Source organism: Ammospiza caudacuta, chromosome Z (genome assembly GCF_027887145.1).
Source record: "Ammospiza caudacuta isolate bAmmCau1 chromosome Z, bAmmCau1.pri, whole genome shotgun sequence".
NCBI lineage: Eukaryota > Metazoa > Chordata > Aves > Passeriformes > Passerellidae > Ammospiza > Ammospiza caudacuta.
In genome coordinates, this window is record NC_080632.1 from 7122547 (window position 1) to 7147507 (window position 24961).

The 24961-nt window shown below is 39.7% G+C and overlaps 1 protein-coding gene across 1 annotated transcript; it reads left to right on the forward strand.

The window, feature by feature from the left end:
- RHOBTB3 (Rho related BTB domain containing 3) lies at positions 1 to 24243 on the forward strand. The gene is made up of 12 exons (XM_058823920.1): positions 1 to 443; positions 748 to 964; positions 8419 to 8611; positions 10415 to 10566; positions 11372 to 11483; positions 12299 to 12667; positions 14911 to 15023; positions 16583 to 16694; positions 18809 to 18982; positions 20160 to 20326; positions 21470 to 21566; positions 24128 to 24243. Exons 1-12 carry the CDS (start codon positions 1 to 3, stop codon positions 24241 to 24243), a joined length of 2265 nt encoding a protein of 754 aa, XP_058679903.1.
- Positions 24244 to 24961: the final 718 nt, after the last annotated feature.

Below are 24961 nucleotides of genomic sequence, written 5' to 3' on the forward strand. Positions count from 1 at the left end.
ATGCGGGGCCCGGGACCGCCCGGCCGGACGCGGCTTCGCCTTCCCCGACAGCGCCGGGGCACCGCGCCCGCCGCAGCCCGGGCTGCTGCTCATCCCCCTGCTGCTCATCCCCCTGCTGCTCATCCTGCTGCGGCTGCAGATTCTGCTGCTGCTGCTCATCCCGCTGCTGCTCTTCCTGTTGCTGCTGCAGATCCTACTGCGCTCATCCCGCTGCTGCGGCCGATCCCGCAGCTGCTGCTGCAGATCCCCATCCTGCTGCTGCCGCTACTGCTGCAGATCCCCATCCCCATCCTACTGCAGAACCCGATCCTGCTACGTATCCCAATCCTGCTGCAGATCCCCATCCCGGTGCTGCCGCTGCTGCTGTTGCTGTTGCTGCAGCTCCATCGCCCGGAGTTTCCCAGCCTGGCCGCAGCCGGGGCAATGCGGCAGGAGTCCCCGAGGTCACCGCGGCGAGGCTGAGCCTGGACGCCGAGGAAGGAATAACAAGCCAAACCCGCTGGGGATTTGAAATGCAAGAGGCCTTTCCAAGTTTCTTTTCCACTTTGCTCTCACCCTGCTGTTGGATTTGAGATCATGTATGTGGTTTTGCTGTTGATTACGGGAGGGTGTTAAAATCTAGGGAGGGAAGAGGATTCAGAGGGATTAATATGTTAGTTTTGATTTAAGGGGATTTTATTTTCTTTCCCCTTATCCCTGCCCTTCATCTTTGTTAACACAACTTCGTCTTTATTATTTTTATTTTAGGTCGGTTAATATTGTAGCTTTTGGGAATGAAAGAGATGGTTTTTCTGAGGACAATCAGCAGCCCAGCCTGATCTGGAGCTATCTCGGGAGAAGTGCTCTCATTTCCCAGATCGACAGCAGCTTGTCTGCCAGTCATGTTGGAAACCCAGTTTTTACTGAGTATCAAGCCTGCGTATTTGGAAATGTCAGACTGGTGGTGCACGACTGTCCTGTCTGGGTAAGAGATCCATCTCAGTCTTTTTAACTACAATTAACAGTGTGAACTCTTTTAGTAAAATGAAATAATGTTCTACTTTTAAATGGTTTTCATTGTTGTGGGATTTTATTTGTAGTTTTATTACTGCATTTAGTAAAAAAGAACTTTAAAAATGTAACCAGGCAAATGCTGGGAAATATCAAAGGTGCTATAAAAAGGTTCTTATAAACAAGCCTCTGCTTGGCCTCCCCTGTAATAAGGTGTTTTTTTCAACCATATTGCCCAGTGGAAATTTTGTGAAAGACAATCCAGAAGTAAACAAGAATGTCTTGTAACAATGCACCATAAGTTCTCTCTCCAAATATTTGCCAATAATAAAATGAAATTTTCTGTAAATAAAGGCAGTAAGTTTTCCAGCTGTGAAAAATAACAGATTAAAAGATCTGATTGTTTATATATTATATATTATATTAATTATATATTATTCATATAATAATAAAGGGAATAATTTTACTCCTCCTACAAAGAATAATCATGTCTTAACATTATTACCTTTATCTGATGGTAAATAACAAAGATTTTGGCACTGTTGCTAGTTGCCAGCACTTTTGTCAGTAAGTGAGAAAACTTAGTTTGGAGTGTGAGCAGATCAATGATTATGTTATAAATGATACTGATAATCTAAATTAAAACATATTTAATGACTACTTAGCAGCCTTAAAAAAAACCCCTCAGCTTACCAGCTTTTAGAAATTAAAACAATAATCAGTTTCAGCTCCATAATTCTATTCTTTGGGTGATTTTTGTACTCCTGTAAGGGAAACCTTTTGTAGAATCTGCAGGAGCCATGACAGCTCCATGAAATTATCAGAAGCCAACAATCTTAAAACTAAACAATCCAGTTTAGCTGTCCTTCTGCTCTTTATTTCTTTTTGCCAGCTGCTTACAGACACCAGTTCAGATGGACTGGGGGATCCTGTTTCTAATCTGAAGCTGCATGTGACCTGCACGTGCAGTTTGCTGGAGTCACCGGAGCGCAGCAAAATCTCCTGAATATAAATGAAGTCTGTAGGGCTTTGGAGGCTGTTTCAGAGGGATGGAGGGAGGTGGGTAAGGGAGTTGGGAAGGTGAGTGGGGGCACCTGGAGAAGGGGAAGCAAGGACGTAGATTGGAGACAGAGTTGGTGTGTTTTTACATTGCTTTAATTGCATTTGGCCTTCTGCAGATCAAGGTTGTTCAGTTCTGGACACCTTTTAATTTCTGCCTTTCAAAAGTTAGCTTGTTGTTGTTGGAGTCACTGCATTTCTGCGTCCTCAGGTTTTTTTCCCTCTATCAGTTAAAGGAGGCAGGAGATATATTACTGAGAATGTTGAGGACAAATTAGCATGTTTCTCTACGTGGAAGACGCATCAGATATCAGGACTGGACTCTGCAGGAGATTATGTGTCGTGCATAAAGCAGTGTCCTTGCTAGGGTAAGGCAAAGCAGGACCATTTCCCACAGCCTGGGTGCTTGAGGTTCACTATATCACAGTGGATCCTTCAGAGCTGCTCCTCTGCCAGCCTGGGGAAACAGCACAGAACAATTCAAGATGTTGACAGATATCGCCTCAAGCCATATTCTGCATGGAAACGATCCCTGTTTCGTCTTACCAAAACACAAAGGTGGTGGTGTCGTGGGCCCTGCAGTATTTCAGCCTCTAATATCTGAGGCCAAGAGAGATTTGTATTTACCTGGGATTTGTACCTCATCTAGATTAAACCCAAATTATTAAGGCAAGAGAGTCCTAGACATGAACTTGGCAACTGAGTACACTGATAGCTGTGAGTCTCAAAACTCAAGGGTGCCCAGCTGTTCTTTGTCTTCCACAGCCATGAGTCTGGAAAAGCAGTGTTGATGTGGTTTCACTGAGTAGAGTTCCAGAGAGAGTGGGGGGATCCTTTTGCACGGCAGATTGTGGTGCAGTTTAATTTTATCGAGTTTGAGTCTGCTGCTGCACCTGTCTGTCAGCCCAGGATACTGCTCAGCCTTTTGAGCCTGCAGGAGGGTCAGCAGCTCAGGTGTCTTTGGGAAATCACAAAGGTAAATTCATGTTTGCCAACATGCAAACAAAGATAAATTCATGTTTGCCAACATGCAAACGAGCGTGTTGTGAGCACCTCTCCTTCCCCTGGCAGCTGCAGGGTGCAGGAGGGAAATGCTGACTCTGGGGACTTTGCAATGTCACAGGGCTATAGAGACAGCAGTGGAACACCACACTTTTCAAAATCTGGGGGCAAAATGTCAGGGTTTCCAAGGCCAGGTTGCTCTTTGTGTGCTGCTCTCAGGGTGTCCCACTGTGGCTTGCTCTGGCAGGGCTGTGTGCAGGGGACAGGAGCACAGAGCACTGACATCATTGTAAATCATGTGGCCTGAAAATGTTTTCTCAAAAAACGCAAACCTAGGGTAAGAGAAGACATAAAGAACTAAGGAAAACACGTGTGCTAACATCTCTGCTGAATACTGTGGTTTTAATAGCTGATCAGTTGCTAATGTAGCCTTAAGCTGCTCTATAATAAGGCATATTGAATAAGAATGACCCAGTTTTTCTAATTTTTCAGAGGTGAACCTCTGTATGGAGCTAATAAATCAAAAGGAGAAATTCACAAGATGAGTTTTAAGACTTGCTTTGGAAAACACTGCTTTAATTAACAATCTGTGTTAGATTTGACAGTCTTCAGGACCGAGATGCCATTTTATTGACCTACCTGTATTTTGCAATTCCACTTTACTCTGAATTCATTTAGGCTTCTGCAGAAAAAAATGCAGGCAGAATTTTTAATATCTAATTAAGTTAATCTTTCTCAAGTTCAGAATTTAGCATAGTATAGAAGCTGTAATTCATGTTTTGATTCACTTAATTGTAGTGCTGGAAAATAAGTGGCAAAATAACAAGTCCTTTGTAATGTTCTCTGCTTGAAGTAAGTCTTGTCCTCCCCTCTCTTACCTGGAGCAATACCCTAAGGATATGAGAGTGTTTCTGTCCTGGCCTGGGGGTCCTGCTGCAGTTTTTAACTTTTTCTACTAAAACCCACCTGGTTTTGTTTGTTTGTTTTGTTTTTGTGGCTTTTTTTTTGCTTTGTTTGGGTTTATTTTCCCCATGAGAAACAATACCCCCCCCCCCAGAATTGTTTTATCTTTCTCCTATTGTATAAAAACTGCTTCTAGAGAATTACTGACATCATCAAGCACAGAAATGTTTACAAAAGGGGAATATGGAGCAGCTGGGTTTTGGAGATCGTCTTGTGCTGGGTTAGATACTTGAAGAGGGGGGCATGCTCTGCTGTGTCTGCTCAGTGCCTTGCACGGAGCTGCAGACCTCCATGGGGCTCACTAATACACAAATTTATTAACTGCAACTTAAATATATTAACCACAATTTTGAGAAGGGGCTCTGTGAATTTTTTTTCTAGTTCTCCCTTTCAACAATCTCTTTCCCTGAACCTTTTTATATTTTTTCCTTGTTATTTACTGTACCAACAGGAGTCATCCCTAAAACACTGTGAGTTTTCTTATGTCAGCAATATCATCCATAGTGTAGTTTTCTGTCTTTTTCCTCTTTATCCTTATCCTTATGCTGGCCAGCCCTTACCATGTCTAAAGGTACAGGAATCTGAGCCATGTTCAGATTTTATTTACTATTTTTAGAAATCTAGACATATTGCTGCTTCAGTAAAAAAAATGACAGCTAGAAAGTAACTTTTCATTTTTCAGTAGGTCATCCCTCCTCATTTTTAAGCTTGAATGGCTGAAGTGGCAATTTACAACAAATTATCATATCCTGGTAAAAAATACTATTAAATTCATTTATGAGAGGATGACAGAGGCCAATATGATCTTCCTTTGTTTTTTGAGGGGGATGTTTAGGGGGATTTCTGGAGGAGATACTTCCCTCTGTGCTGCAGATTACTTATCTGAGTAAGTTCAGGGGACGACTAAGTTTTGGAGAGTACACCCATAAAGTTTGTCCTGCTGCAGACTTGATAAGAAACTGCAGAGGAATCTTAAAATAAAAACAGAGAAGGCTGTGGTATGTGGTGTGGAGGACATCAGTGTGAAGAAGGTTTTGGTTGTGGAGACTGGGTCTGTAAATGGATTATAGAGAGGGATAATTCTCCAGTGTTTCCAATGCAGTTCTCTTGGATCCTGGGGAAATCCCAGGGGAACATTCCTGCGGGGTGTCCAGGCTCCCTTTTCCCCACAGAGTGGTTGGCATTGCTGCTGCCTCAGACCCAGGGCTGGGGTGGTTGGACGTGGGGACACTTATGAGCAGAAAGAGCGTGGGCATTGCAAGGGCGCTTGTGTGAGGAATTTCACTGCCGTTCAGAAAGGCATTCATAAATAATTTTTAACAAAGCAGGTATTGTTGTCTTCTGGGATCATGCGATTTTGTAGGAAAATCATATCTTCAGTGCCTCTGAAAGCTTTATTTTCAACACTGAGTCTTGAGAAGTATAATTTACTAATGGCAAGAATGTGTTATGAGACACTTAGAATGCATGCAAGGAAAAAAATGAAGATTTTTCCTAGTATGTCCTGAGTGGAACAGCAACAGAAATATAATTAAAGTTATAATTATTAAGGTCATAATAAAATGACCTTAGCTGTACATATACTTCTTCCTTTAGCCAATGTCTGACTTGTGAAATGGAGCAGGAAACATGATGAGGAGTAGCTGTTACAAAAATTTCATACATGGAACCTGAAATTAAGGTTATTCCTGAATCTGAATGGCTGTTCATCATCTGATGGCATTCCCCCTGTCATTTTTGCATGAAAGGTTCCCTAAAAGCAATAATGAAGGAGGCTCTAGATGCTCTGTCTTAGGCATGTCTTGTGCAAAAAACCCATTGTCAGAGATATTTCTGGAGGATTTTCATGGCACATGAGATTTACCTCAGTTCTACCCCTGAGTGAGTGGAAAACAATATATCAACATACCACAAAACCAATATACAAACAATATAAAAATACATATATTAAATTCCATAGGAAGTTTCCATAAACATTTTTTATTACTCATGCTTAAAGCTGTGCAGTTGCAGTGTATTTGTGCACCTGTGCTCTACTCTTTGCTTATGATACCACCCATTGTCTCCAATCTTGTAGAGATGGGCAGGTGCAAATCTGGGCTGATCTTGAAAATGGTCAGCTGGAAGGAAATTGCAAAGGAACAGATGTGCTTTCTGTCTGCCAAAAGAACAGAGAAAATAAATAGCCCATGTTATTTTTGGGGTTGTGTTGTATTTTTCCTTTAAACCTTTGTTGTGTTAAATGCATGCAGCTCTGTTAAAAAATCCCCATTGAGATCTTCATCAATTAAAGTGTACTAAAGCTTTCCCTTGAAAATTCTCGGTTTTTGCCTGCTTGTGTGATCAAGTTCTCCAAATGTCCATCTAGATGGCTGTCTCTAAGCACTGTAGCTGGTAGTCCTACTTCTAGAGGCGCTAAATGTGCATTTATGTGTAAATGTTGTATCATTAACCGGGCCTAAATGATTGTATTAAGTGCTAATTGACACTGTCCTTACCCTGGGTTTATAATAGTCTCTAACTGAGTTGTCTCAAAAAAACAAATATCAAGAGCAGTGCACTTGACCTCCTCTATTGTCAACATGGTTAATCATGTGAGAGCTATTCCTGATAAATTGGTAATTCCAGTTTACTTATTGCAGAACAAAAGCTTCTATTACAGACATCAATGGGAATGTGAACTGTAATTTATTTCCTGACTTATTTCTTTGTAAGGTCAAGACCTGAATTGGGAATGATGTGAAGTGACACTTTAGGCAAATACTCGCTGACTTTGACTTCCATCAAGGTCATGCTACTTCTTGTAGTTAAGAGCATTGCAGCTCCCTCACCAGATTTCAAACAATGACCCTTTTGAAGTGGTCAAAAATAATTATGTTGACAATGCAAGCCATGCCACTTGTTGATATTACTAATCTTTTATGTACTTCACTCCCATTTGTAATGCTCTTATTTCTGTACTTGCTTTACAAAACTCAAATTGCTCCCCACTACCAAACTTTTGAGTTCTGCCCTTTTGTCACTTTTTCTCCACTCATTTATTCCTTTTTTCACACTGTCTGTATTTCATTACTGCTAATTTCCCCTTTTTTCCCCTCAATATCCCAAGTTCTTCTAGTTTTGCCTCACATGCTATGCAGGGCTGCCATAGAATCACAGAATCCCTGAATGATTTGGGTTGGAAGGAACCTTAGAGATCATCTCATTCCAGCCCCCCCTGCCATGCTGGGGAGAGGCTGCACAAACATGTGCTTGGGAATTGTTAGCTCTTTCCTGCCATGCACAGGAACACCTTCCTCTAGACCAGATTGCTCAGAGCCTCATCCAACTGGGCCCTGAGCCCTGCTCGGGATGGGGCACCCACAGATTCTCAGGGCAAACTCTGCCAGGGCCTCACCATCCTCTGAATAAAAAATGTCTGTCTTATATCCAACCTAAATCTACCCTTTTTTAGTTTAAAACCATTGTCCCCTGTCCTATCCCAACAGGCCCTGCCAAAAAGTTTGTCCCCATCTTTCTTACAAGCCCCCTTTAAGTACAAAAAGGGCAAAAAAAGCCTCTCTGTTCTAAGAGGAGATAGTATTTCGGGTCATTGGGGGTTTTCTTCAGTTCTCTGGACCACTTCCAGACTTCTCTCAAGAGTTTTCAATTCAGCATACATTCAAAGCCAAGGCTCCCCTGGTATTTATGAGCTACCTGCAGGTGAAGCAGAAATTGTGGAATCACAGTTCCGTGACAGATACACAAGTAATAACTGTATATTGCATGTGGATACAGCGCAGCTGTAAATGTACAGAATATCAAACAGTTTTAGAGGTTAAGTCCTCAGCACAGAGCAATGAAAATTTGAATGTGAAATTGAAAAAGAAAGTTTAGGTATGTGATTTAAGTCCTTATCCTGAAGACATTAACACCTGGTGAAGCTATGTAGAAGCTCTAGGGACAAAAGTCACACTGAATTATTAAGTTTGTATTTAAAAGTTCATAGGTACGTAGGATAATTCTGTGTAACCCTTTCTCTAAAATGATGTGATTAATAATGTTTTTGTATGTGTTGCTGAAAACATCTACCACTGAAGGTGTTTTCATTTCCTAAAGGAAACAGTTTTAAAGTTAAGTAATTAAAGCAGCAAAGATTCTTCCTGAAAAGAGTATTCCCTGATAAACCCTATTTTTAATTCTTCTGACAGAATTCCTGAATTAATGGAAAATATTTATGATTTATTATAACAAACAACTTACTCTCCAAACAAGGAAATTACAAAGCAGGAAGTCTGCTCATTGTTGCATGTCTTCAAATAAGATCTAATCAGACAAAAACAATTATGTAGAGTTTTGCATTAAGAATATAGAATATTTCATCTTTAAGTCAATTCTTGATCGGTGTTTTTTTTTTCTTTTTAGGATATATTTGACAGTGACTGGTACACTTCCTTCAGGCTCATTGGAGGAGCTGATATTATTGTGATTAAATACTCTGTCAATGACAAGACTTCATTTCAAGAACTAAAGGACAGCTATGTGCCAATGGTGAAAAAAGCACTAAATCACTGCTCAGTTCCAGTAATAATTTCTGCTATTGGTGCAAGAAAAAACGGTATGTATCCAGCCTCCTGTAACAACAGATAAAATCTCATTTGGAAGTTGAGTATAATGTAATTTCAGTAGAAGCTGGCTATTTTTCCAAGCTGCTAACAGAAACAATTAGTCTGTCAGGATGACAGTAATATGCACATGCATTTTGGCTCTCTAGACTGATGTGCTGGCAAGAACACTGTGCTTAATTAACGTCAATAATGATAGGCAACCTATCCTTCTTTGATCTCTGCAATGACTCTTCTTGTGGAGCCATCACACATGAGGATTAAATTTAGTAATTTGGATTAAGCAACATACATTTGGGTATAAAGTATCTCTAGTGTATGAGATTAAAATTATATCCAGCATTCTGAAAACACTGGAGAGTGGTTGGGAAAAGCCTTGAAATTCTTTTCCCAATTTTCTTCCTAAAGCAATGAATGAAAACTACAAGCCTGGCTTGTCTTTTACTTCATGATACTTTACTAAAACAAGTGGTTCTGAGTGTCCCTCCTTTTAATAAGAGACATGATGAATGTATATGTAGATATTTGTTTTGTACTGTACAGAGAAATATTAATCCATATGAAGTATATCCTCTGTGGATGCTCAGTGTTGCTAAGGTCTACTTATAAACCTTTTAGCTCAGTGACAGATATAGGACAGTTAAAGAGCTGCATAACAGTTAAATATTTATTTTCTTCCATTTAGTAATGCAGTGATCATGACCAAGAACTTTCATGCTCTGATATATACAGGAGTAATAAATCTCCCATTCTAAATGCTAGGTTTTGGTAAATTTTTTGTATTCCCCAAGCATTTCCTTACACTTTATGTTTAAGACCAGGATATCACCAAACTCAGTGACTCCTCTAGTGGTTATTTTTTATTTTCCACTTAGTTTTTTTTCTCTCTTCCTCCCTAAATAATGTGGCCATGAGAGACACCAGGCTGGACCTCTGGGTTTACCCTGGGACCTGTCAGAGCAAACTGCTGTGCACACACAGAGCCCTTTTGTTTCTAGGAGATATTTGTGAACACAGCAGTTTGCTCATACAGATTACTAAGATCTTAATCCTCTGTAGTGGTAAATGTTGATGCCAAAACAAATGATTAACAAAACCCAGAAAAAGCTGTTTTATTATGTTATCCATAGGTCTAGGCAGAGGACATTAGCAGGGAGCAGGCACAGCACATTTGAAAGCACATCCATGGCTGGCACATTCTTACTGTCATTAAGCAAAGCTGACCCAATGTGGCTGGAAGATTTTTAACATTTAAATGGCATAATCTTAAAAGTTCCTATTTTGTGTTTTTAAAAAATGTATGTGAAATACATGTAGATGAATCAGATCCTGCAGTACATACAAACCCATCAAAGGTTGGTCTGAAGTGGAAATTTTCTTCTTTCACTGCTGTGTGTACTTCCTGCATGGACAGGCCACAAGAATTGAGTAGGTTTAAGGGTGACATTCATGAATGATAACACCTGCAGGCTAGTACAAGACCTGGGCATGCAAAGCTATTGAGCCAAAGCCAAATCTGGCATCCATAAGTCTGCCTGAACTCTTCCAACTTAACAAAATCAATAAAATAATACTAATGTAATGTATTCAGTGGTTTGTAGAGTGACTAGTGCTTTGATTTGATTAATATGAAGTTGGGTTTTTTCTGTCATTACAGATTTCTTACTATAAAATTCCTATGTTTTCATTTCCCTCTTTGTTCTCCTATAAGTAAGATATCTTTACAGTTTTTTCGGAATCTAAGAATTCTGCATTATTTGGCCAAAATGGTTATTTTCCATGACTATTTACCCCAGGAGTGCCCTGCACCTGTCCCCTGTGCACTTCAGACAGGAGGAGCTGTGTCACAACCTCTGAAGGAGTCCAGCTTGCGAAGGAACTCGGAGCCACTTACCTTGAGCTGCACACCCTTAATGACTTCTACATCCAGAAATACTTTGGAGGAGTGGTGAGTGAGAATCTGCAGCTTTGGAAGCAGGGTGGAACATGCATGAGGTGCTTGGCAGATGTGAGGGCTTCAGAGAGCCAGGGGAGGCACACCATGGCCCTTCCACCAAGTGTCGAGTTCCCACCAAGGCAAAATTCAAGTTAAATATTAGAAAGAAATTCCTCCCAGTGAGGGAGGTCAGACAGTGGGACAGAATGGTCCAGGGGGCTGTGAGTGTCCCATCCTTGGCAGTGTTCTTGGCTGGGTTGGAAGGGGCTTGGAGCAACCTGATCTGTGGAAAGTGTCTCCATTGGAAGAACTCAATGGTCTTCAAGGCACTTTCCAAGGCAAACCACTCTAGGATTCTGTGAGTCTATTGTGCTATCTGAATTAGTAGTACCAAGGCTGCTCTGGTTTCAAGTAGGAAGATTTAGGAAAGCTATTGGTTGCATTGCAGTAAGTTTTCCTCTTGTATTCTTGTCCTTTTATCTTGCTGGCTAACATCCAGCCGAATGAGGCCACTCCCCAAGATAGAATTAGCATCTTAAGAGGTCGGTAAATTGAATATCTTTGTGTCTGTCAGTTCTAGGAAGATTAAATACACAAGAATTAACCACAATCATTTGAATAAATAGTCTTTTAAATTGTGCTAGTTCTATCTAAATATGTATGGTAGCTTCTCAGAAATGAGTTTTGGTACTCTCCTGGATGACTGGTAATAGTGTCAGCAGCTTTAGACCTGCATACAGAGCCTGTTATACCCCTAATTTGATGTATAGGTTGTTATTAAGTAAGTTTTTTTTTTTAAAAATATTTCTTGTCTTAGCTTGAATATTTTATGATCCAAAGTTTGAATCAGAAGTCATCTGAAAAAATGAAGAAAAGGAAAAAGATGCAGAAGTGCCGTCGAGTCCAACCACCTCAGCTTGAACAGCCAGGTGCTCATTGATATCTGGTCTCTAGTATAATTCCTTATGTGTGTCACTTTCTTTGCACAATCAGTATATTTTACTACATTTTTTAGTAACAATTGTTACTATGAGCTGTGTTATCTATTATCAGCTGTTGCGGTTATGTTGCATCACCTTTTAGTGATATTTTAATTTACTTGGCGAGAGTTGTATGGCAAAATATAACATCGCAATAGATTTCTGGTTTATTTTAGGTATAACTAATAGAAATGGTTTCCTGGTGGACTTACGAAAACATAAATTGATAAAAGCTTTACATAAAGTCTTAGCAGACAGATTAAAAAAGAGAGTTGTTAGAGCATGAATTATTACTCTACAGTATAATCAGATAGTGTTTTTGTTTGCTGCAGATGAAGCAAAGGAGAGAAGTACGCACCTGTATGTGATTTCTGAGCAGCTGATGCATTTGCTCAGTGAAAGAATTACTGACAAGTAGTTACCTATAAACCTGTAGTTGTCTCTTCTTCCATGTTCTAAAAATTTGCTCAGACCTCTTAGATTTGGAATACACAGTCAAAGTTTCTTTATAGTGTAATTTTCTATAGAGGGCTCGTGAAAGGACAGACACTAACTATTAAACTAAGTGTTTCTTATCTTACTTACTGTATTAAATATTTGAATATCTTGAGTATTTTACTCAAGATATTCAAACAGCATATAAGAAATATTCTTATTGAATGTCTCTTTTAAAAAATAAACTGACCTGATAAGGTCAGTTGTCCTGTGGTTAGCACTTGCTAAGGTTGCAAAACTTAGGTTTTACAGCCTGACTTCTTTTGCAGAAAAGATGCCCATCCTAAAGGGTGAAGCCTCGCACTACAACGCAGACCTGCACAACCTGCTCTGCTGCTGCCAGTGTGCAGATGTGGCCTTCTACCCCGAGGACCTCAGCACGGTGGTGGAGGCTCACAAGATCATCCTGTGCTCTGTCAGCCACCTCTTCATGCTGCTGTTTGGGGTGAAGAGCCCGTGCGATGTGCACGACGCCTCCGTGGCGCAGCTGGCTCAGAGCCTCTTCACGGTGCAGGCCGGAGATCCCTTCCCCTCCTCGCCCCAGGGTGTCCCACCCTGTGTCCCACCAGTCAGGGTGGTGGTGAAGGACTCTGTCTTCTGCTCTTGTCTCCCAGATATCCTCCACTTCATTTATTCAGGTACCTGCTGGGAACAGATCTGGCAACTTGTTTCTTCCTATTGTCTCATGAAGGAATGTGTGCATCGCCCTAAGGAACTTGGCTTTGCTGTTGCTAGATGATGTCTCACCTTGTTTCCACATCTATTTTATCCCTTGTGATCACCATGCACAATGAAAACACCACCACCTATAACAAAAATTATGTTACTTGTCATTCCAGATTTAATGGACCTAAATTAAATTAGTCCCTAGGCTAACATCAATAACATTCAAAATTATGCCAAAACAAATTTGGAGTTTGAGTCAGTTTCAGATCCTAGGCTTTTAAAATATTGTAAATGCTTGCATGTTCTAAACACAAGGGCAAGAGCGCAGAGTTGCTTAAGGAAACTCAAGTAATTTTTATTCTGAGTATGGTGCAGCTGAAGAGAAAACAGTGAAAAAGTGGCTGGACTGTGGAGACCTCTGATGTGTTGCATGAGTTCTGCTTCCAGTTGGTACAGTCTGTGACCTCACCTACCTAATGCCAGCTATCAAAATGGCACTGATATTTGTTTAACTTTTCAGATGTTGCTTAGAATTACTCAGCAGAAAGATCTGGGTTTTTTTTCTAGAAGTAGCTATCGCCTGTTTGTTCTTTGTAAAATATTTTTCAACCTGTCAGAGAATCTTTCAGCTTTCAGTTGGAGTTTTTACATCAAAGACACTTTCCAAAATAGTAACAAACATAAAGAATAGATGAAGTTTTTCACTGAAAAAAGATGCATGAATAGATTAATTTTTTTGTTCTTATTTATTTGAGCCAAGGATAGGGGATGAAAACCAGATTTTCAGCAGGTAATGGATAAATACAATATTTTTAATTCATAGAATAATTTAATAATTTGTGTTGGAAAAGACCTTTATGATTATCAAGTCCAACCACTAACCCATCACTGCCAAGCCCATCACCTAAACTGTGACCCCAGGTGCCACATCTTTGAAGTGCCTCCAGGGATGGTGACCCTACCACTGCCTTGGGCATCTTGTTCCAGTGCTTGACAACCCCTGAGATGAAGAAATCTTCCTGATACTGAATCTAAACCTCCCCATGTGTAACTTGAGGCTGTTTCCCCTTGTTCTGTCACTTATTACCTGGGAGAAGAGGCTGTCCCCAGCCTGGCTACAACCTCCTTCCAGGCAGTTGAAGAGGGCAACATGTTCACCCCTGAGCGTCCTTTCCTCCAGTCTAAATATCTTTGTGAACATCTTCATCTGTTACCATCTACAGCTTGGGTTTAGTGCCTTGTGTGTGCTAATTTTCCTTTTTTACTTTCCTTCATGTCAGCCAAGGAGCTGTGAAACTTTGCAGTTGCAGGCAGAGCTCTGCTTTATGTTTTGGTGCCTCTGAGAGGTGGAGGCGCTTGAGGTAGAGGTAGAGGCTGAGAAGAGAACAAATAATGAGTTTTCAGATTTTCAGGGCTGTGACATGATGCTCATGAGGTTATAAACCCTTAACCAGTGTGGTACAGATGGGAGATAATTGAGCTGAGGATGCTGTGTGCTGTAGATGCTGATTGAGCCTCTTGACAGCATCAGCTGTGCTGAGTCAGGCTTGTTACTGAGCTCGATCTATTTCTGTCTCCTTCTTGTCCTGGGTTAGAACTGAAAGAAAGTTAGCACAAAACCCCACTTTGCCTCTGAGACTTACTCCAGAAAAGTGCATAAACTATCTTTGTTTTCACTCTCTTAATTTTTCCAAGAAAGCTATTGAGACACCTCAGGGAATATCAAGGCTTTGACTGCAAAAACAAGAATAACAGAAATTCTACTGTAAACTTTGTGCTGATTTTAGCTGTGAGGACTAAGAATGTAGCTGTGCATTAAATTTTTCTAGTTCCGACCCCTACAGAACAATACAGCCAGCAGCATGAGCAGAAGCTAAAAAATTTCTACAAATGTTGAAATATGAAGGATTTTTTTTTTCTGAATCTCTACCTGCAATTTGTAGTGACTGAACTGGGAGGAATTAATAGATTGAGTGTGAAAGCAAGTGAGATTTTATAGTCTGTTGGTACTTGGTTACACTATAAAAAGTACCATAGAAATTTAATGTGCAAAAATTGCATTCTGCCCTTCCTAAAAGCAAAGATCGGGCTGATTTATGTGCAAGCCCCCTACCATTTCTGCAGGATGTGTTTGACATTGATGTCATCTTTCCTCTGCCTGCTGAGGCCTGTGTCTTGCTGATTTATAATCTGTCTCCCCCTGGTTTTGTGGTAGGTGCTTTCCAGTGGGAACGATTAGAAGAGGACATAAGAAAGAAGCTGAAGGATCCAGATAAAACAGAACACGTGCTTGAGAAAGTTAAATGCATCCTGAAAACTCCAGGAAAGGTACATCTAACTCCTTTGTGTCACTATTAGTTACTTAAGTTTTTGAGATATTGTTTTGTAGACAAGGTTTTCCTGTCAGTCTTTGTTTTAAAGTCACTTTGCATTAAAGAGCCTGTACTTTTTCATGCTTTCAGTGAGTAGTTTGCAGGCACATACACAGAGATCCTGATGTAACATCCAGAATTAATGTAATTGGTAAAAACCACACAAGCAGGTATTCTAAAGGGATTACTCGTATTCGCAGCTTTAAACATTGTCTGCCAATATGATTATGTGTTGCTAATTCCCATGTAATAGAGGCTGCCCAGGAAAGATTTGCTCCTGAACATAAGCCAAAAGTTGGGCTTCTGCAGTAGATCCAGAGAAGGGTGGTTTCTCATATAAATGCTGTGTTGTGGAAAGTTGTCTGTAACTCAATATATTTAAGTCAGTAGAAGACCACACAAAAATTGTAAAATATTATTAAGTTAATATAAAGTCACCATGCAGAATTAGTTTTAATATAGAATGAGTTTTTACAGACATTTTTTCTTGGAGCATATACATTCCCTGATAATACAGAACTTGCTCTAATGATTTCTGTTGATTTAGGAAGGAAAACCTCTCAGATTCTCTAGGAACAATACAATATAGACATCAAAAGGTCACTGAACTGTTTTCAGCTTATGACTGCTTTGTTTTAGGCTTAGCAGCCCTTAGTGCCCACAGCTAAAACATTTATAGGTTTGGCCTTGAATAGCCTGAAGACTTTTAAGATAGCAAGCCTGAGCTGTTGTAGTTTCTTTTATTCTATTTATGCTTTCAGAGTACTCTTATTTCTCATTTAAGCTTTTTTATTTTTGAAGCCAATAAGAAGGATCTGTGATTTGTCTTAGTAAAACTAAAAATTTTATAAATTTAACCTTTTAACCATAAATTCAACCTCATCTGAATTTCACTTGTCAGAATCTAGCAACACGATTTTAATGCAGTTCCTTTTGTCAGCTTTAGGTTACACTTTTAAGGTAAGAAAACCAAAATTGAAAACTAACTGGCAGTACTGGGTTTTGGAGGGCCTTGACACTACCAGGTTATTCTAAGAGGAGTCTGTGCTCCAGCCTGTGAGCTCCCTGTGCCTCTGTGGAGGTGACTCCAGGGCAATATAAACACCAAACTTGCAGCTGCCTTGCCTTTGTACACAGCATCACACTGCGGGGTGGATGTGTGTCCCATCCCTGCTCCCCCCAGAGCCCTCAAACCCCGTTCTGCTGCAGCATTGGGTCTGCACAGGGAATGTCTGCAAAGGTTGGGACTCCAGAAAACTGGTGAAGCCCAACCTGCCTGTAGGGGCTGGATGGGGGAGGTCAAGAATAGCAAACTTTGGTGTGACTGTGAGGGATAAGAGACCCCTCAGAGCTGCTGCACTGCAGGGAATAGGAAATTAGAAAGCAAAAGATGATTCCAGAGGAATGCACATGCCAGAAGCTGTTGTTTATTTTCCCATAAAAATTACGTTCCATAATATTTAGTTCTGTGGGCAGCCACACATGACAGTGTTTAATTACCAATTTATTTTTCAGCTAAACACTGTAAAGGACTGCAAGTCTCACCAGATAAAACGGCTCTATAATACTTCCCTCAGGCTATTCTTTAACACACCTGTGCTGGCTGATGTAATCTTCAAAATACAAGGTACAGTACCACTTGGCATCCATCCTTTACCCTTTTTCCCCTCTTCAAGAATGCGGGACATGGAGGTGACCGTGGCATCAAAACTAAGGAATTATGAGTGCTTTGCTGTCACTGTGGAAAGCAGGGAAAGCTTGTCCCTGTGGATGCCCTGCACCATGGTTCATCTGGGCTGAGCCTATGGGAATTCCTCTCCGTGATTGACATTATTTTTTATTCTATTTTATTCTGTTTTGTTTTACTCCAAATGTGCTGCAGTGTCAGGATTCAATGTTTTGTCTGGAAATTAAATATGTTCATTGTTATAACTAAAGATGCAGTGTGAGAAACATGTTGCATGCTTTTGTAAGAATAAGAATGAGATGTTTTTTAAAAGCTAACACTATTTCTTAGTCTGTCCATACTCACCCTTCATGCAGAAATGGCCTTCTAGAATTAGATAATTATTTTCAGATGTATATTTCAGGGACAGATATGAAGCATTAACTCCTCAAATATAAGCACAGGTCAAGGAGACTCTTTCTAGATGTTCTGTTTAACACACAGAAAAGACTGCGCAAAAATATTGTTGTAAAGGAGAAGAAAATACTGATTTTGACCTCAATGACATGAACAATTCACCTCAGTGTCCCATTCCTGAGAGTCTTTGCGGGAACTTGACTCCTTTTGCAGCCTTTTGCAGCTTTCCCAAAACCCTCTAATTTTATAGATTCCCACACAACACTATATATTTTACAGAAATAAACCCCAAATATCTGGGTTGACGAGTATTTTTAAAAAGCATGCTTATCCACTAAAAAATGTGAACTGTTTTTCCTAATAATTGATACATCTTCTAAATTTTTTTTTCTCAAATTCATCAATCAGAGCAATTGTATCAAAATTATATGACTACTAAAGAAATTGAAGGCCCTAATCTTAACCAGACATACAAATTTGTAAGGTTTTGAGCAATTCCTTGGATACTTAGCATTGCTTTGAGTTTTCTAGCTTACAGAAGTATGGAAGCCAGGAAAAACTGGAGCCCATTGTGTCTGTGTAGAGACACAGAGCGTGACTGGACATCTTAATTAGTAGATGAGTGTCCATTCACAAGCACATATAGGACATATAGCATGCAGCTTAGACATTTTGAAAGTGGAAGTACAGGAGGTAGAAACAGAACAAAAGACAAAAAATGCTAGAAGATTTCAAAAAATTACTCAGGTACCAATGTTGTGATTAAAGACATAATTAAAACAGTAACTTCTTTGTAAGTATATGCATTATATTGCATGTGAGTTGATCTGTTTATTATAATTTTGATTAAAACATTTACATCCAACTCTGAATGCTCATTTTGGGTTTGGCTGCTGTCCTGACTGGCACTTGCTTGGCACTTGTTGCATACTGAGCTGGACTGCTCAGTCCAGGTGGACTCTGCAGCCCAAAAGGCCTCTGCCATCCTGGGCTCTTGGCCTCTCCACGTCTTCCAAAGACTGTAGGAAAGCAAAGGGTTCACTTGTAAATAATAGAAAATTGATACATTTATGGGAAAAAATCATCAGTGGTTTTTTCATAAGACAGCCATTCAGGAAATTCACTTAGTCACAGTATTTAATTTAGTTAAATTTATACTTACTGGACTTAATGGAATTTCATCTGGAAAAATTTGTCTTTCTCTGCTTTCTTTGGTCATTCTATACAAACATCACTTACCAGCAGGGTTACTGGTGCACATAAATGACTCCTCATAGAATCATTCAGGTTGGGAAAGACCCCTAAGATCATCAAATCCAACCATTAACCATTTGCATAACACTTCATAATATGGCATATTTATGAAATGGGTTCAGTTTGTGTGAACAGATTTATTCTATTTTGTCTATTCTCAGTTGGTTTAGTCTATTGCATTTTGACTTAAATAATTCTTTGCTTGTTGATTTTGTTTTATTTTATTATTCATTATTCATCCTAACCAGTATGCAGTGAGCGTGTTGTTAGTCATTGTCAACTTTCAACACTTTAATCACGTTCAGTGGGGTGAAGACCTCCTAAGAAGACATGAACTTTAAAATGAAGATACTTCTGTGTTGTATAAAATCATTGTATATTGATTTTTGTCTTGCATCCTGCAGGTGCAACTGTTCCAGCCCACAGGGCAGTTCTGGTGGCTCGCTGTGAGGTTATGGCAGCAATGTTTAATGGTAATTATCTAGAAGCAAATAGCATTCAGGTTCCAGTGTATGGTGTTTCCAAAGACACTTTCCTGTCCTTCCTAGAGTACCTTTACACTGACTCCTGCTGCCCAGGTAAGGAAATACTGTAAAATACAGTTCTATATCTGTAATTCATTTTTCCACAGCAGGGCATGGGTAGAGAGTAATGTAGCAGCGCCTATTTGATTGAAAAATACCAATATTTGAATGTGCAATGTCTCGAGAAAGATAATGTTTTTGTATTGTGAAATAAAAAAAGAAATCCGTACTATACAAGTAAAATAGAAAAAATATTTCTAATAACATTATTTATTTGCTTTGTGCTCACATAACAAGACTCAAAGAAGTTTCAATTTCATTTCTGATCCATTATAATATTTGTATTTTTTTTTTTTATGTTACAGTAATACTGCTTTCTAGTCTGGATTCTGTGTTAAATTTAAAAGTTGTCATTTCTTGAACACACATATAGCTGAGTGTATTATAAACAAGGCTAAATTGCAGGAATATCTTATTTATACACATGGTTATTTTATGTGTATGTCTACCCAGAAAAATATGCCAACAGGAGTGTTTTGCAAGAAAAATTGAGCTAAAATATTATTTATGTCCCAATTTTTATCTTTCTTATGAGAAGAAAATCTGAATACTAAATCTAAAACATTATTTAAATTTTGCTTATTTTTCCATGATATAATGAATAAAAGATATTGTGATATGTATTTTTGCTTTTGTTTTATTTTGAAATAATTATTCTACCTTATTCTTAGATATTCCATGTTTCTCTTTTCACTCCACCTAACATTTCCTTGTTTATCAGTTTAAAAATGCAACTACTGTGCTACATTTTAAAAAAAATATTGCTCTTTTTTTTGTCTTTGGACTTTTGGCTATATTTTCTTGTATCATAAAAGTGCTTTTCTGAAAGAGAACTTAGCTAAATTCACTTATTCCTTCTCAGTTACTCTAAATAAATCAGCAGCACTTGACTCATCATTTTCAAGATCCACAATATTGACAGCAAGTCTTTACACCCATCTGCCAAAAATTTCTAAATACATTTTTTCTTCTTAATTGTATAGCTTATCTGGAAAAATAAGGTGATACAGCAAAAAAAAATTATAATAATGAAAAAATAAAACAAGGTGATCACAGGAGTCTGATTTTGTGTTTGTTGTTAGGTATTTAAAATTCAGCTTAGTGAAAAGTAGCTTTGATTATCTTGTCAGAAAGGTAAAATACATGTAACTTGTGTCTTCTTGTTTTTTAGCCAGTATTCTCCAGGCGATGTCTCTGCTGATCTGTGCAGAGATGTACCAAGTAATGAGACTCCAGCATATTTGTGAACTTTACATCATCACGCAGCTCCAGAGCATGCCTAGCAGGGAATTGGCTTCCACAAGCCTCAGTATTGTTAGCTTGCTCAAGAAAGCTAAGGTACTCACTGTATATATATCAAATGAGAATATATATGTTGACTGTTATAAGTTGTTTCAAAATTTTTAAAAATATTAAGAGCAATTTCTGTTCCTAAGGAAACGTGTTGGTATAAAATCTGTTTATTAGGATAACTGGTGACACAAGGGTGGCCAGAAGAAATCCTTCAGCCTTTAATTGCTGATTATGCAGTTACAGAATCACAGAATTGCCTCTACCACTGTACCCAAGCCTGCTCCAGAGCTTGACAACCTTCACCATGAAGAAAGCTTTCCTGCTATTCAACCTAAACCTCCTGGCACAACCTGAGGCTATTTCCTCTTGTCCTGTCACTTTTTATCTGGGAGCAGAGACTGACCCCCCAGCTGTCCACAGCTTCCTTTCAGGGAGTTGTAGAGAGTGATAAGGTCTCCCAGAGCCTCTTTTTGTTCCAGGATAAAAACTCCACCTCCTTCAGCTGCTCCCCTTAAGATTTGGGCTCCAGACCCTCTAGTCACACCCTCATCTCTAGAATTCTTTTTATCATGGACACACTGCAGTAATTCAAATTAATTACAGCTTCTTCCAGGAAAGATGGATTTCAGGCAAGTAAAGATGCGCTCACTCCTCCTTTAGACAAAAAAGAAAATTATGTGGTATGGAGGTGACAAAGGAGTTCCAACTGCATAGAATATTGAGAGAAATGCATAGAATAAGGAAAAGAAAAGATTAGATGCTTAAAAAAGAGAAACAATAAAGACATGTTTGGAAAACAGAAGAGGAAAGTAAAAATTAGATTGAAGGATATTGCCTTAATCAAATAGGATTTAGTGCAGAAAGAGGAGATCACAGAACCAACATGACACATTCCTTCCCTCCTTCCTGTGAAGTTCTGTCTCTGTGCAGATGTCAAAATTTCCAAATTCATGATACCTCAGGGTTTTTTTTCTACCCCTGGGAGAGGGACTTTGTTGATTTGTTCTTGGGTGTTCACCTGTTTATGTATTTCCATTAAATTACTTTTCTTTCATTATCTTCTATAGTCAAATCTTTATTTAGTAAATTGCTTCACAAAGGAAACCAGAAATATTTTGACATGTGAGATGTGGTTATATTTTAGACATGATAGCATTAAGAGTTTTTTTGTCTTCTTTTTTCCCACAGTTTCACAATTCTGATTGCCTTTCAACTTGGCTTCTTCATTTTATTGCCACTAACTACCTCATCTTCAGTCAAAAGCCTGAATTTCAAGAACTTTCAGGTATTTTTCTGTTCATTTTGAAAAGACAAATGTTTTTATGTTTTGCTGAGATAAAAAGTGATGTTCTGGATTATACTATTTTTGCATGAGAAAATAATTAAGGTTTCTTTAGGATATTCCAGCAGGATGTTTCACCACCCTGGCATGGGATCAGCACACAGCATGACACAGCCAGCATTGCATCACCATTTTTATGGGTCCTGTTGGGATGGCCAGGTTTCCTACCCATAACTGAATTTGCTGGACCAGTTTGGTCATTGTATGTCAACCCCTTCATATTATCATGCTAATTTAAATCAAGGTAATGGGTCATTTTTGATACTTCTTCAAGTGCTGGTTTTTAAAGGGTCTTTCTTTAAGAAAGTAGGATTTTTATAGTATGCTCCAGCAGATCTTATAAAATTAAAAAATTATGGCCCATTCAAGTAAATAGACCCACCTTCTTCCAGGGACCTGATATTTATTTTTCCAAGCATTTGTATTTGTTTCTGGTAGTGTAACTAGAATGTTTTGCTCATTGCCTGTGTGATTTTCATTCACCCTGATGAGGGGTGCATCTCTTTGACCTGTGGCACCTCATCACCTCGAGGTTCAGGACAGCAACACAGCAGCAGGCAGCAGCTCTCCCAGGGCTTTCCAAGACCTGAGACCTTCACAGAAATGCAGAATTAGCTGAGTTGGAATAACACACAAGGTTCACTGAGTGCAACTCCTGGGTCTGGACAATGCCATCCCCAAGAGTCACACCATGGAGCATTGTCCAAAAGCTTCATGAACTCTGTCAGGCTGGTGCTGTGACCACTGCCCTGGGGAGCCTGTGCCAATGCTGAAATACGCACTGGAGGAAGAACCTTTACCTAATCCAGCCTAAACCTCCCCAAGGAGGTCTGAACAAAACTTCAGGCCATACCCTTGGAGTGTCTGCCCCTCTTTATCCCATCTGCCCCATCTTCTTCCCCTCACAAGGAAGTGGCAGACCCCACTGGGGTCTCCCCTCAGTCTCCTCCAGGCTGAACAGACCAAGTGCCCTCAGACGCTCCTCACACAGCTTCCACTCAAGGCCCTTTGCTGCCCTCCTTTGGACACTCTCTAATAGTTTTAATGTCATTCTTACACTGTAGTGCTCCAATCTGCCACAGACTTGAGGCGGTGCCATCCCAGTGGGCAGCAGAGCAGGACAATCCCCTCCCTTGCCTGGCTGGCCATGCTGGGCCTGGTGCCCCCAGGACAGGAATGTCCCTCCTGGCTGCCAGGACACTGCTGACTCGTCATCAACCAGGACCCCCAGATCCCTTTCCAGGGCACTGCTCTCCAACATCTCATTCCTCAGTCTGTCCATACATCCAGGGTTGCCCCATCCCCGGTGCAGAGTCCAGCACTTTTCCTTTTTGAACTTCCTATGGTTGGTGATCACCCAGTCTTCTAACTCACTGAGGCCTTTCCGAAGGGCCTCCCTGCCTTTGAGGAAGTCAGCAGCTCCTCCCAGATTTGTAGCATCTGCAAACTTGGTCAGTGTCCTTTCCATAAGTCTTCCATCTGGGGCACTTATGAAGATGTTGAAGAGCACAGGGCCAAGGATGGAGGCCTTTGGAACCCCACTAGTGACAGGTCCCCAGTCTGATGTCCCACCAGCCACTGTAACCCTTTGTGCCTGACCTGTGAGCCAGCTGCTCACCCTTCACCTGATGTGTTTATCCAGCTGTGGGCTGGACATTTTGTCAAGAAAGATCCAGTTTTGGTGAGAAAACGTACCAAAAGCTTTACTGACCTGCAAAAACCTTACATCAACTGGCTTCCCTTGATCGGTTAGGTGGGTTACCTTGCCATCGAGGAAATCAGATTTGATTAGCAGGATATTCCCCTGAGGATTGCAGCCCTGCCTTGTGCCCAGGTGAGTGCGGTTTGCCTGCCCTCAGGCTCTCCCAGCTGTAAACTCTCTGCCTTCATCTGAGGCCCTCAAGGAGCAATGGATGCAAGCTGACTCTGGAATATCTGGGGTTAGGGAGATGAAAATGCATCTTTCTGCAAATGCAGAGAAGAGTAATCTACACAGTATGGGTAAAAGACTCTTATATGACTATGTCAGTGATTAAAAACTGTATGCAATAAGAGATTAATGTCTTGCTGGATTCTTAGCTGAACTTCTCACCTTGCTTTCTGTACTGATCTTGAGACAAACTACCTGTACAGGAATTGATATACCCTGCTTTATAGTTCTGCAGTATAAAAAAAATCCTTGCATACTACATATGACTGTTCTCTAAGAATAAAGTATACTCATCTTTAGAAATATCTCTCTGCTCTCCTTAATAAGTATTGTATTCATTTTTTCAAAAAAACTTTTTTATTACTAACTTAAAAATAAGGAAACATTGTGTGATAACTCTTACCTCTGTGCCATAGTAGAGCTCAAAGCAAAACAGGCAGCACTCACCTTTACTTTTGTAGTTGTATTTATATCTTTAATGGTTTTTTTATCTATTTTAAAATACTTTTTATAGCCTGTGCATATGTGCTCTGTGTCTATATATTACATTTAATTCCTTTATTTCTTTTTCTAGTGGAAGAGCGCAATTTTGTAGAGATGCACCGATGGCCTTCAAACTTGTACCTGAAGCAGCTTGCTGATTACAGGAACTATATCCACTCTCAGAAATGCCACTGCACAGTAATGTAAAGAGACTGAGTGCATACAAAGTACATTTCAACTGCAAAATTTCAGATTGGGGATTATACCGAACAAAAAAACCATGTCAAGAGTGAAACCTGATGCTCACCTCCTCTGGAAATTACAGACATTCTTTGTTTTGCTAACAAATCACTCTAATTTTTACCTTGAAGCATTGAGAAATGTATGTTGAAGATTAATTTTAAGCACAATGACTTCATATTCATGGGGATTAAATGTATTACAGGACAGTGCCGTGACTGGCATCTGCTCCCCTTTCTAATTTCCTTTGTGTTTATTTTATTGTTTTTCATGGTTATTTGTGGCTGCTAAACTGAATCTGACTGGTTTTGTAAATCTGTGTGTCATAGAAACATAGGAGTACAGTAGCAGTGCAGGGAAGCTGAAAAGCCAGGTCATCATAAGTTCTTCATATACTTCAGGATGCAAAACTTTTCTGCAGCATTTGTTAGTTCACAATATAATGGGTAGTCTTAAGAAGCATTGTAGTTACTGTTAATTTATTACTCCAGAGAAAGCCTGTAGTTCTGTTACAACCCTATGAGTACATATTTTAATTCCAGAGGAATGCCTATGCATCATGGTATTCTCTAGTGCCTCCAAATATCTAAAGAATGACATAATTTTTCCTGCCAGTATGTAGGAGAAGAAAACCTGTTTTCACAATCTGCAGAACACCTTTGTTAGTGTGGCCATATTGTATTTT

What these genes read in the sequence shown, in the direction of transcription:
- RHOBTB3 (XM_058823920.1), top strand. Translation starts at nt 1, where the DNA reads ATGCGGGGCCCGGGACCGCCCGGCCGGACGCGGCTTCGCCTTCCCCGA. An exon ending in TGCACGACTGTCCTGTCTGG is followed by an intron (nt 965 to 8,418) that starts GTAAGAGATCCA and finishes TTTTCTTTTTAG; the next exon opens with GATATATTTGACAGTGACTG. An exon ending in TGAATTTCAAGAACTTTCAG is followed by an intron (nt 21,567 to 24,127) that starts GTATTTTTCTGT and finishes TTCTTTTTCTAG; the next exon opens with TGGAAGAGCGCAATTTTGTA.